Source organism: Triticum aestivum, chromosome 2B, assembly GCF_018294505.1.
Source record: "Triticum aestivum cultivar Chinese Spring chromosome 2B, IWGSC CS RefSeq v2.1, whole genome shotgun sequence".
NCBI lineage: Eukaryota > Viridiplantae > Streptophyta > Magnoliopsida > Poales > Poaceae > Triticum > Triticum aestivum.
In genome coordinates this window covers 108,520,703-108,533,314 of record NC_057798.1, presented here as the reverse complement: position 1 = coordinate 108,533,314, position 12,612 = coordinate 108,520,703, and the positions used below count along the sequence as shown (strand labels likewise).

Below are 12,612 nucleotides of genomic sequence, written 5' to 3'. Positions count from 1 at the left end.
AAATAATAAAATAGTACATATAGTACAACATGGTGGTATATGAGATATGTGGGATAACTACCACTGGGTGGTAGGATGGATTTTCCCAATATATTTTGCTTCTACAATGTTTCAGGTTGCTTCATTTCCGTGCTTCCTATTTTTAGTCAAATCCAACAACTCATGCTTCCTGAAGTTCTGCAAGGTTGACGGGAGCGGGAGAAAATGTTTTGCAGATCGTGAGCATGCCGTGGTGGTCGATGGTGGAACGACATGTGGAATGATATTGACAATCTCAGTGGCTAGTGTTCTCGTCATCGGCTTGGAAGCAAACTAGCAAGATCCGCGCTTGGCTACCATGAGTTAAGAGTAAATTTTCTAAGCAATGGAAATATTTTTTGGCACATTGGAAACATAACAAATTTATTACTATGTTGGATTTTCTTTTGGACAGAAGCACTAGCACAGGAAGCAAATTTTAGTAGCACCAGAAACAATTTTGTGTTCGGTGGAAGTTCGCGGAAAATAAGATGGTATAAAAAAGAGTGGAAGGTAAACAGACGTGACTTTTGCCTGGTGGGTTTTCCATAGCACGGTTCCTTGGGCCTTTATTTTTCCCTTGTACTTTCCTTGGCCCATTCTACTTACTAGAATACCTGGGCCGGGGTCCCTGCGCCCCGGGGACCCAGGGCGGGCGCCCCGTTTGCTCGGCCTATGGGTCGGCCCTGTAAGAGCGACGACATATTCACTGGATTTGTCTGTGTCCGTGTCAAGCACAATGTAAACAAGAGTCTCCTGCGTGAGATCAAAAGTAGAGAGCTAGGCGAAGATGAACTTTTTGTATTAATTATGAGGACTTAAAAATTAGGAAACATGATGTATAGGAGTATAAAAGAATTGAATGAGAGCTTTGAGAAATTGTTGAGTTGGTCAAAATCAGGCGAACCTATTTCAATTGAACACCTCAATTGATTGTGATGCCTTTTACCCCTAGAGAGCTTTTTTTTAATAAAAGAAGGGCTTTGCACCCTTCCGATTTTCATTAACGAAAACCATGATGTTCGGAGCTACAAGGAAAAAAGAAAAGAGCACGATGAACTGCTTCCAGCTCCAGCAAATTCCCGAGAGGGAAATGTTTATAGAACTAGAGGCTAGACTAAGAAACCAAACCGTCTACTGCAACAAACTTTGCTATTTAAGTTCATACATTCATCCAGGCTAAGGGCCTCAAATTCCAAAAGACAAAGACCACTGAAAGACAAGTAGACAGAAGCGAGCAAATCAGCCACCACTCGGAAGAGCTTTGCTTTTTCATTCCAGCCGCGCCACATTGATTCTGCACCCTCGAGAGGCTGCATAAACCTCATTTGCTACCCATTCTAGCAGTCTTGCCCCTAGCTACAACACCTTTTTTTGTTGCTCCTTTATCTGCAAAATGACCAATCTACCATCCAATGGCTCATCAGTTTAATTAAAGTCATAGGATCAGAGATTTTTTTTTCAAAGATGATCCCATTCCTAGATTTCCATAAAGCCCAAAATACTGTAGCAATCCCAACTAACACCTTTTTCTTATCATTCGCCCTAAATGTGTCTAACCATTCCCCAAAACATTCTTGGACTGCTGATGGAGTTTTTCTCAGCCCAAATGAACATTTGATTAAACTCCACATCATAGAAGCAGCCGAACATGTGAAAAATAGATGATCAACTGGTTCATCTTTCCCACAAAACACACAGTTACTTTCTCCTTTCCACCCCCTCTTCAATAAGGAGTCTCTAGTATGTATAATTTTTTTGTAGACTAACCAAAGAAAAACTTTAATCTTAGCTGGGACCTTGATCTTCCATAAAAGAAATTGTGGGAATCTAAGAGCAGAAGCTACCAACCTTCTGTAAAGAGATTTAACTGAGAATTTTCCATCAACCCCTAGGGAGCTTAGTTATAATGCTGAATTAGTGTGTGCCACGGTGACAAAAGAACGCCCAAATCCGAGCCCAATAAACAAGACGGTTCCAGTGCCTGAACGTTTTGGCCCAGCCCAACGAACCAACAGCTTTATGTACGTTTCAGTAATTGTAATCCGACTGTCTCAAAACAAAAAGTAATTGTAATCCGACTCCGAACATGCATGCATGTCTCCCAGTTCGACATGATTACCAACTTAACTACTCCACGGGTACGTTCACGATCGAGCCTCGGTCGGTCATCACAACATATATACTTCGCCGTGATTGCTGATCATCAATTAGCAGATCGAACTAGTTGTAATCCCAAAGCAAAGCTTTGATGGATCTATCGTTGAGCCCATCGGTCTTGGCGTCTACATCGTCTACGTCCGAGCTGCCGGACGGGGTAGTCCTAGTCCCCGCTCCCGATCCGCTCGTCCACGTCGCCTTCAACCACCATGGCACGCACTTCGTCGCGGCCACGGCCACCGGCTTCCACGTATTCTCCTGCCACCCTCTCGACAGCGTCATGCACCGGCGCAGCAGCGAGCTCAATGTGACCTCCGCCCAGCTGCTCACGCGGTCGCAGCTGGCCCTCGCGACGCGGAGGCCCAACGCCGTCAGCGGCGCGGCCGACGACCACGTCATTGACTTCTGGAACGGCATGTGCAAGCCCAAGGACGCCAGGACCAACACCGTCAGGAGCCCGTGCGGCGCCGTGGGCGGGTTCCGCCTGCGCGGGGACCACATGCTCGTCGCCGGCGAGGGGACGGCCACGCTGTTCGACGGCGTCCACTGGGAGAAAGAGGTGACGACGGGGCCGAACCCGCTGGGGCTGTGCGCCATGGAGGAGCCGAATGGGCCCGCGACGCTCGTCTACGCCCTGCCGCTGCCGGAGGCGGGATCGGTACAGGTCCGCCGGCGCGGCAGGGCCGGCAGCGTCAGCGTGCGCGCGCACGGCTCGGGCGTGGCGTGCATCGCGCTGTCCCCCGACGGACGGCTGCTCGCCACCGCCGGCACACGCGGCACGCTCCTGCGCATCTTCAGCACCGCCGACGGCACCAAGCTGCAAGAGGTAGGTCTCAAAGCTGTCTTCTTTCGATCCTGAACTATTGCATTTTCAATTTTGAGCTTCAAACACTGAATCAATATATTATGTCCTATTTTGGAGCGGCTTTAATTTTGTGCTGGCTCAGACAATATGTACGTGGTATAGCGTATAGTACATGTGACCACCTTTGCATAGAAAAATAGAAAACTCCCCCAAAAAATAGCACAGAATAGTATAAATTTGCAGATAAGTTTGGAAAATCTGAAGCTTTTAACGAACTTGGAAAATGTAATTTGAAAAGACAGATCCACTACTCCATAAATGATTTGCGATGTGCGTAAAATGCCAATAGTGCCTGAGCTATAGGGAGCTCGTTTTTCAAATTCATATTTTTCACAGCCCAAAAATTTCGATTTTATTTGTGGACACACTACCACATGTGTACTACGCATGTGTAAAATTTCACAGCACTATACTTCACACGTGGCGTAAAAAAAAGACAAATATGCATTTTTAAATGGGCCTTTTTATTTTTGTTGTTGAGCTGGATTTTTTTTTACAGCCTACAAAGAACATTTTTAACACGTTCTTGCGGATTGCATATATGTTTTCATGGATTTTTTTCACTTTCTTTTTGAAACTTTTAAATATGCTTTTTGTTCTTACTAAGAAAAAAATTCAATAGTCAATCTAGAAACCAATCTCGAAATTAGTGACATTAATTAGTACTAAAAAGGATTAATAATCAAACAGAAACTTATATTTCCCTCATTTCCTATAAAATGACTTTTCTTTCCAAAGAAATAATTTTATGAATTTTGCTTAGAAGGCGAGTCAACCAAAATTTCTTATTGAATCCTATAATATAACTAAATAAGTGACGGACTTGACTAATTTGTTTTTATCTTAACATGCAAATTAACGTGTCACCTTAATATGTACCTACGCATGAGAAACTTCTTATTTTATTATGCTACTCCTGGAGTACTTTTGTTCAATAAATATTTTAAGATATATGATCATTAAATCAAGTAAATCATTAACACACTTCGTGGAAACATAATGTTTCATATAATTGAAACATATTGCAACTTACCCGCAACACGGTCGGGTATCATCTAGATATATTTAGAACTGTAATACAATGAAATTTCGTCTTGTTCACATGTTGGTGTTCTTGACTCCTGTTGTAGCTGAGGAGAGGCACCGAAGGAGCAGACATCCACTGCATCGCCTTCTCCCACGACTCCAAATGGTTAGCGGTGTCCAGCGACAAGGCAACGGTGCACGTTTTCAGCATCAATGACTTCAACCTCACAAGCTCCACGCCGGAGGACGACTACGCCGGCGATGACCTTCTGGCGGCACCATCAGCACCATCTTCTCCTGCATCAGCAAAAGCCAACAAGGGCTCATCACGCATGTCATTCTTGAAAGGTAGGTGAATGTTCCTACATGTTAACTGGTAAAATTAACGTTGTTCTCTACATTTTTTATGAATCGATCGAAATCTAAAATTAACACTCCACTCCTCATGAATACACAGGCTACCTGCCGACGTATTTCAGCTCGAAGTGGTCGTTTGCCCAGTTCCGGATCCCTACCGCCTGGACCAAGTGCTCCGTGGCATTCGACCGGAGACACCCCAACACCATTACCATTGTCTGCATGGACAAAAGGTGCGTTGACGAAGCTAAAATCACTCTCTCAATTTTATATCGACACACATGTCACATGTGCAACATATTGTCACACACACGCATGTGGTATTCTGTATCACACGCTCGCCCGAGCCTACCTCCCACTTCTTGATCCATTTTGTTTAGAAGTTTCTGAGATGATACATAACGTTACATGCTGACAACGGCTGTCATGGTGTGCGTGCAGGTTCTACCGCTGCGAGTTCGACCCGGTGAAAGGAGGCGACATGGTGCCGGGGGTGTACCACGAGAACTTCATGGACCTGTGAAGGGATTAGGGACGCAAGGCAGCAATGCAGCAAGACACTTCTTTAGGTCCAGTTGGAAGTCAATATACTTTCAGGTTGATGATGTCTAGATTTTTCTACGTAGACGTACCTCTATGGTGTTGTATGAATCATGACTTCTTTGGCATTTTGATCATCTTCGTTTTTAATGAATATAATGCATGCAACTCACCCGCATAATTCAAAGAGAAAAAAAGAATTATACGGCGCCAAGGTGCAACCACAAGTCAAAAGGCGTGACGTTCATATGGAGCCCACCGGATCACAGTTCCCACCTTCTTCATCTGTCGTTAGGGCATCTCTAGCAGACCCCTTAAAACCGCACGGTCCACATAATTCCGACGACTATACGCCAGTTTGGCCCAATTTTTGGGCCACACCAGACCGCGTATAGTCGGCCTGACCCGTAAAATTTACAGTGGCCCGGAAACGACCCCTCCCTTGTCGCAGTATATATCGGGGTCCGCGGCCGTGATACGGGTGGAAACCCTATCCCACCGCCGCCGTGATTCCCATTCCCCCTGTGATTTCTCGCCAACGATGACCTAAATCCGCCACCCCGCCCACCGATCCGCCACGATGTGGGGCGGAAAGTGGAACTCTGGCCGGCGTGGTGGCGATGACCCCGAGCGGAAGCGCTGCGTCACCGCAGACGCAGCAAGGAAGCGGTCCGCCCAGCGGTACACCAACCGTGGCCTTGAGCCGCCACCATCACTCCTCCGCAGCGAGACGGGGGAGTACGACCGGCGGCAGGCTCGGCTATCATGCAACACGGGTAGCTCCTCCGGTGCGTGCAGCTCGCATACGCCGTTGCGCCGGTCAAGAGGGAGGCGGAGGATCTCACTCAGCTCCGCGCGGTGAAGAGGGAGCACGAGGCAGAGCGGCTGCGCGCTGGTGTTGTCGGGCCGGAAGACAACATCCCCCCATCTGAGGGGGGCACCATCAAGGTGGCGATTCTCGCGCGCTGTGCGCGAGAGGAGGAGGTGGTGGCGCAGCGCCACCACCGGGACGAGGAGGTCAACGATGTCCTACTCGAGCAGGGCCCCGCCAAGACGCGGGAGTTCGAGGAGAAGGAGGCAACGTGGGGCCACGAAGCCGAAGCACGAGACTCCATGTACATCGACCTCACCTCCGACAATGACTAGAGTGATCGCCGCCACTGCCGATGCGTCGCTGCCGCACTCGCAGGGCTCCGGTGAGCCCCATTTTGGCCAGTTTAGGGTTAGGGTAGGCCAATGCGTAGTATGTAATCAATGAACTATATGTTTTTTTGAATGATCATCTCTATTATATGTATGTATGAATGATCATCTCTACGGTTTCTTTTTCATTTCTCGTGCGAAATACTTTTCAAATTTTACAGTTTCATATAAGGTTTCAGCTCGGCCACAGCCAAATTCGCCCCTTATAAAAGGGAAAACGCCAACCGTAAACCCCTTATAAGGGCTAGCCTTATAAAAGATCTGCTAGAGATGCTTTTAGTGCCTCCGCTTTGTCGCCTTCTGTCTTTTCTCTCCCTTGTGTCCCTCATCAGTGCACTGCTATCATTTTAATCTTCTAGCCAAGTTCCAGTTGAGGCATCCCTAAGGCTGGTTGTAATGGGGAGTATCATATACTAGTATCGGGTGCACATTATATGTCCGTTACCCAGTGCAACCTCATCGAGTCGTCAACCTCATCGTCCTCAACATTGTCAGAATTTTGTTGCCGATGAACGTGGGGACCTCTCGTGTCGTGATGCAGCTAGCCGTTAATTAGCAACATCCCTAAGGCTGGTTGTAATGGGGAGTATCATATACTAGTATCATGCATATGATATTAGTGTATGACACTACATCCCTAATGCATGGTATCATGTGTTGGTACCATATAGGACTACATTTATTTCCATGCATGACACAAAGTAGCACATCATTTAATATGATATGGTACCATGATATAATACTCAAGCCTCTCTTTCTTCATTTAATTCTATGCCACCTCATCAAGATTGCTTAGTTGGCATGCATGAAACTACCTATGAGGTTGATTGTAAGGCTGGTCATAGTGGGGAGTAACTTAGACTAGTAACATACATATGTTACTAGTCTATGTTACCACCTTCATAGTGGGGAGTAACATGTATGTAGTATCATGCAAGCCATCATTTATTAAGATGTAGACTCATTTTGCCTTGAAATGTGTTATGTTACAGTAACATATTATGTTACTCCAACCATCTCTCTCCTCATTAAATACATGCCATGTAAGCAAAATTTTTTTGAGATGTGTTATATTACTTGCTATGTTACTCTCACTATGAGCAGCCTAATGGGGAGTATCATATACTAGCTACTATCATGCATATGATACTACTATCATGCATATGATACTAATGTATGATACTAATGTATGACACATAGTATGATACATATGATACTAGTATGATACATATGATACTAATGTATGATACTACCTTCCTAACGCATAGTATTATATGTTAGTATCATGTAGTACGCTATTTATTGCCATGCATGACACATAGTAGCATAACATTTATTATGATACGGTATCATGATATGATACTCAACCCTCTCTTTCTTTATTTAATTCTATGACATCTCCCAAAATTGCCCAGTTGGCAGGCATGATACTAGCTATGATATTACCATTATGACCAGCATGATACTCCCATTACAACCAGTCTAACGTTTACTCTCTCTGTTTTAAAATATAAGATATTTTTGTAGGCTAGTTTATAACCTACCAAAACGTCTTATATTTTAGAACAGAAGCTTCACAATTCAAAAAAATATATATCATTCGTGTCTATCTAGGCACATCTAGTTATTGCACATCTAAGTGACCCAGTCACACTACAATGGAAAATAAAGTAGACAACAAAATGTCTGCATAAATTTTCATGTAAAATCACTGATATAACTTAGATGTGCTAATTAGGACACATTTAAATGTGCTTTAGCAAAACTGAATTCAATTTTGATACCAACAATACTACATCTACAGGGTTTTACAGGCTAGACTGAGGTGGGGTGTGTTGATTGGTTGTTAAGATGAAGCAGGCCCCACCTTGAAAATCGGGGGGGGGGGGATTAGTGAGGGAGAAGGTTAGTCTGTTAATTCTTGTAAAAATTTCCCGTACGCCTATCATTTTTGTTTCAATTTGTCTAATTTACATCTAGATTTTTTTTAGATTACATCATGCTTTTTTAAGGATGTCACATCTAAGCTCCCATAAATATATAATACAGCAATAAGAAACAAAAAAAACTAGATACAAAATAAACCACAAACAAAGTGAACATGAGGTTAGATGTGACATAACTATGTATCCTAGACAAACTCTTTTTGTTTTGATACCGGGTGGATTTCGTGGACAGTTGTAGTCCGCTTACGTGTGCGCTGCAAGTTACAGAGTCCGGCTCCAACCATGCAAAGTTTCTTTTTTGCAGGACCAAACATGCAAAGCTTAGAGGGTGTTTGTTTCCAGGGACTTATTGGTTTAGGGACTTAAAAATGTCCCTATAAGTCCCACCTAAACCAAACACAAGGGACTTATTGTGATGATTTGGGACTTATCAAACAAGACTCTCAGAGAGGAGCTTATTGGGACTTATCCCGGGCCGGACCTACCCCGCGTCGCTCCAGGCTCGTTCCCCGCATGCCGCCTGCCTCTCGGTCCAATCGCCGCTGCCGCCCCGCCTCTCGCCCCGTCGCCGCCCCGCCTCTCGCCCCGTCGCCGCCCCGCCTCGGTTCGTTCTGCCTCGGTTCGCCGCTCTGTCGCCGCCCCGCCTCGGTTCGTTGCAGCGGTGCCTCCAATCGCCGGACAGGCCCTCTCCTGAGCCTCGTTGCAGCGGTGCAACATGGACTTATAAGTCCCTGTAAACAAACAGGTAGGGATACGGCACTTATAAGTCCCTGTAAACAAACAGGTAGGGACTTATGACTTATAAGTTGGGATTTAAAAAAGTCCTAGGACTTATGAAACAAACATGGCCTTAAATCACGGTCGGTTCGACGTAGTTATGGTCACCAAATTCCGTACGAGCGGCTTAAATCACGGTCACGGACGCCCAGGGTAAGTACGTCGTCGCCGCCGTGCTGATCGATTCATCACGTAGCTAGCTAGGTTTCGACTTTGATTGAACGACCATGGCGCCTTCGTCGTCGTCCCCCGCGGCCACCGCCGAAGCCGACTCCCCGATCGTCCACGTCGCCTTCAGCAGCGGCGCATCCCACTTCGTCGCGTCCACGGCCACCGGGTTCCACGTCTTCTCCTGCGACGAGAAGGTCGAGCGTGTCCACTACAAGTCCGACGCCGTCGCCTCGCCCGGCGTCGTCGTGACCTCCGCCGGGCTGTTAACGCGATCGCGCGTGGCCGTTGTGACCCGGACGACAGGCGCCGTCGAGGGCGCAGCCGAGCACCACGCGATCTACTTCTGGGACGAGGAGAGCAAGCCCGGCAGCGTCGACGTGCACGCGCACGCGTCCAGCCTGTCGTGCATCGCGCTCTCCCGCGACGGCCGGCTGCTCGCCACAGCCGGATCAAAGGGCACGCTCGTGCGCATCTTCACCACCGACGACGGCGCCATGGTCCAAGAGGTATCCACCGCTACTACCTCTCGTTACGCTGCCAGTATTTTAGTTGTTTTTGTCCTTGCAAATCTACCTTTTCGGGGTACAATATTTTCAAATCAGTTACATCAGAGTCGTTTTGCCTCTTGTCACGGTATTTACTGGACGAACAAAGCATATGCTCCCTCCATTCGAAATTATTTGTCGCTCGAATGAACGTGACGGAGGAAGTACATACCTTACTTCTGTGTGCTTCGATCTTCGTGTTCGGCCGTGTTCTTGACTTGCTGCATGCGTACGTGCAGCTAAGGAGAGGCATCGATAGAGCAGACATCCACTGCATCACCTTCTCGCCGGACTCCAGATGGTTGGCCGTTTCCAGCGACAAGGGGACGGTCCACGTTTTCCCCGTCGCCAGCGTCGACAAAGCAACCTCGACAACGGAGGGCGGCGACGGCAATGCCCTCCCGGTGGCCCCGTCACGAGCAGCGGCGTCTCCTCCTGCACCGGCAGCAGCCAAGCAGGGATCATTACTGCCATCGTTCTTGAAAGGTGCAACACCTGTTCTCCTACAAGACTGAAAAACTGAAAAACTGAAGTACTTCTGCGTGCATCTCTTGCAGGTTACTTGCCGAGTTACTTCAGCTCAGAGTGGTCTCTGGCGCAGGTCCGGCTCCGTGAGGGCGTCGAGTACGCGGTGGAGTTCTGCCGGCAGCACGCCAACATCATCCTCATCGTCGGCACGGACGGAAGGTGCGTGTCCCCTGTTTTCTTTTCTTCTTTGGCTTGTTAGAACTGAATGTTGGCATGATGCACTTGATCGCTGACGTTTTGTCGAACTCCGAATGGTTCGTGCGTGCAGCTTCTACCGGTGCGGTTTCGACCCCTTGAACACCGGCGAGATGAAGCAGCTGGAGCACAGGAGATTCATGAAGACCAAGGAGTCCGAGGACAGTCAGAGAGTCCAGTCTGAGACTTAGCCAGTTCACAATTAGACGATGTACAATGCAATTCTTGTTTCTATAGTAGATCCAGTGGCGGAGCTTGGCCCAGAAAACTGGGCGGGCCGACAGTAGGAAAGAACTATTGGGATGGTGTTTCATGGCCCAAAAGTAAGTATACACTACAGAAAAATCGAATGGGCTGGGCGGGCCACGGCCCATTCGGCCTTGCTGTAGCTCCGCCACTGAGTAGATCCCTGGTGATGTGCCCTGTCCTTCCTGATGTAATGTAGGGGAGGTTTTGAGTTCGTCTAGTCTTTTTAGCAGCAGTAGTAGTAGATGGACTCATGCTCTTGTAAGATTGAACGGCTTTGGTTTTTCTTTAATGGAAATCAGAAGGGGGGACGCGTTCTTCTATCAAGAAGAAATGTTTCTATAGTAGAGGTCTTTAATACTTTTTTTTTGAAATGAAAGGTAGATTTCGTTCTACCTTATATATTTTAAAATAGGCCGTAGCCCCGAGACTGTAGGTCCATTACATGAAGCTTATATTCTGCACCAAGGTGCATAGGCCATAAGCTGCCTGTCGAATGAAAACAGAATTAGGAGAAGAAAGAAAATGAGTGGATGAACAGGCACATCAGCATCCTGAGCTACATTATGCTTGTAAACTAGCTATGCAGTCAAAGCAGGACGGCCTGTTTGTGGTCCGGACTCCTTGCCCGATGACTCCATAGCTTGAGAAGATTTGAAGCGTACAACCGTGCATACGTTGGAGACCAGATTTTGCCGTTGAACACCCTATCATTCCAGGCATGCCAAAGAGTGACAGCAGCAGCAGCGACAAGGACATGCCAAGCAGCTGATGACGGCTAGTGTGTCGCACATGTGCATAAACTCCAGCAGATCAGCAGAGCGTGAAGCAGAGTCCTCCAAACCAAACATGTCCCAGAGTGTAGCGGCGAGAGAGCATCGCAAGATGATATTATCGATGGACTCGCGGGCCGGGCAGATATCACAGTCAGCATGAGAGACCACCGAGGTTTAGTTCTTCTTGATCGTGTTATCCCTCGTGTTCAGACGCCCCCAGAAGGTCAACCATAAGAAGATCCGGTACTTAAGTGGAATAATGGGGTCCCCAACCCACATGTTGAAACTGCCGTCCACCCCCCGAAAAGTGAGTAGGTGATAAAAGTACGAAGTGCTCAAGACCTTGTCGTAGACGGACGAAGAACGGTTGTCTCGGTTGTGAGAGACAGGTTGAATGCCCAGCATAAGGGAGTACAGGTGGTGGAGCTCCTGGGCAGCAAATCTTGTGAGGTTAATTAGGGTGCAGCTGAACATCCCAGACACCATCAACAGAGAGCTGCGAAGCAACCGAGCAGTTACTGTCCTTTGCAAAGGTGTATAGAGTCGGCAGCACTTGCAAGAGTCGCCCCCGCATCTAACCGCTTGTCATGCCAAAAGGAGAGATCGCATCCATTGCCCAGAGAGCCTCTGGATGCATAGAGAACCATGGGAATGAAGCATTTGAAACCTTTCCTGATAGGCGTATCCCTACTGTGAACTCCAAAGCCCATGCAACCATTGCAATATTGTGCAGCAAACCACTGGAAACAAGGGATATCAGAGGGCTGCAGAACCTTGGCCGCAAACTTGCACAACAGTGCTTGATTATGAGCAGCCACATCACGCACACCTAGCCACCAGAACACCGCGGCATAATCACGTAATCCCATGCCACCAAGCATTGGCCACCCCGTACGCTGTTCTTGCCTTGCCAGAAGAATGCTCGAAAGAGACTGTTCAGCTTTGTAAGAGACTCCTTGGGCCAAGGGAAGCATGTCATATAGTAGCTTGGAATGGCAGCCAGCACAGAGTTCAGCTGCGTTAGCCGACCACCCCAGGATAAAAGAGTAGCTAACCAACCTGACAGTTGCTTGTCAACCTTGTGGATTACTGGCAGCAGCATGCCATGTGTGATCTTATGCAAAGATAAGGGGAGCTCGAGGTAAGTGCATGGGAAGGAAGAAACCGGGCAGCCGAACAGAGAAGCAATCTCAGACGTGGTGACGGCGTCCAGCCCAATAGGAACCAAAGTTCTCTTGTCAAAGTTTATGTGCAGGCCG

At 47.4% G+C, this 12,612-nt stretch overlaps 2 protein-coding genes across 2 annotated transcripts; both read left to right on the top strand.

Moving 5' to 3' along the window:
- Nucleotides 1-2,187: 2,187 nt before the first annotated feature.
- On the top strand, nt 2,188-5,134 carry LOC123040686 (autophagy-related protein 18d). Its single transcript, XM_044463461.1, has 4 exons — nt 2,188-3,004; nt 4,174-4,417; nt 4,527-4,659; nt 4,868-5,134. The coding sequence occupies exons 1-4, from the start codon at nt 2,270-2,272 to the stop codon at nt 4,947-4,949; spliced, it is 1,194 nt and encodes a 397-aa protein (XP_044319396.1). The 5' UTR covers nt 2,188-2,269; the 3' UTR covers nt 4,950-5,134.
- Nucleotides 5,135-9,020: 3,886 nt separating this feature from the next.
- Nucleotides 9,021-10,879, top strand: LOC123040685 (autophagy-related protein 18d-like). The gene is made up of 4 exons (XM_044463460.1): nt 9,021-9,569; nt 9,848-10,094; nt 10,166-10,295; nt 10,405-10,879. The coding sequence occupies exons 1-4, from the start codon at nt 9,120-9,122 to the stop codon at nt 10,520-10,522; spliced, it is 945 nt and encodes a 314-aa protein (XP_044319395.1). The 5' UTR covers nt 9,021-9,119; the 3' UTR covers nt 10,523-10,879.
- The last annotated feature ends 1,733 nt before the right edge of the window (nt 10,880-12,612 follow it).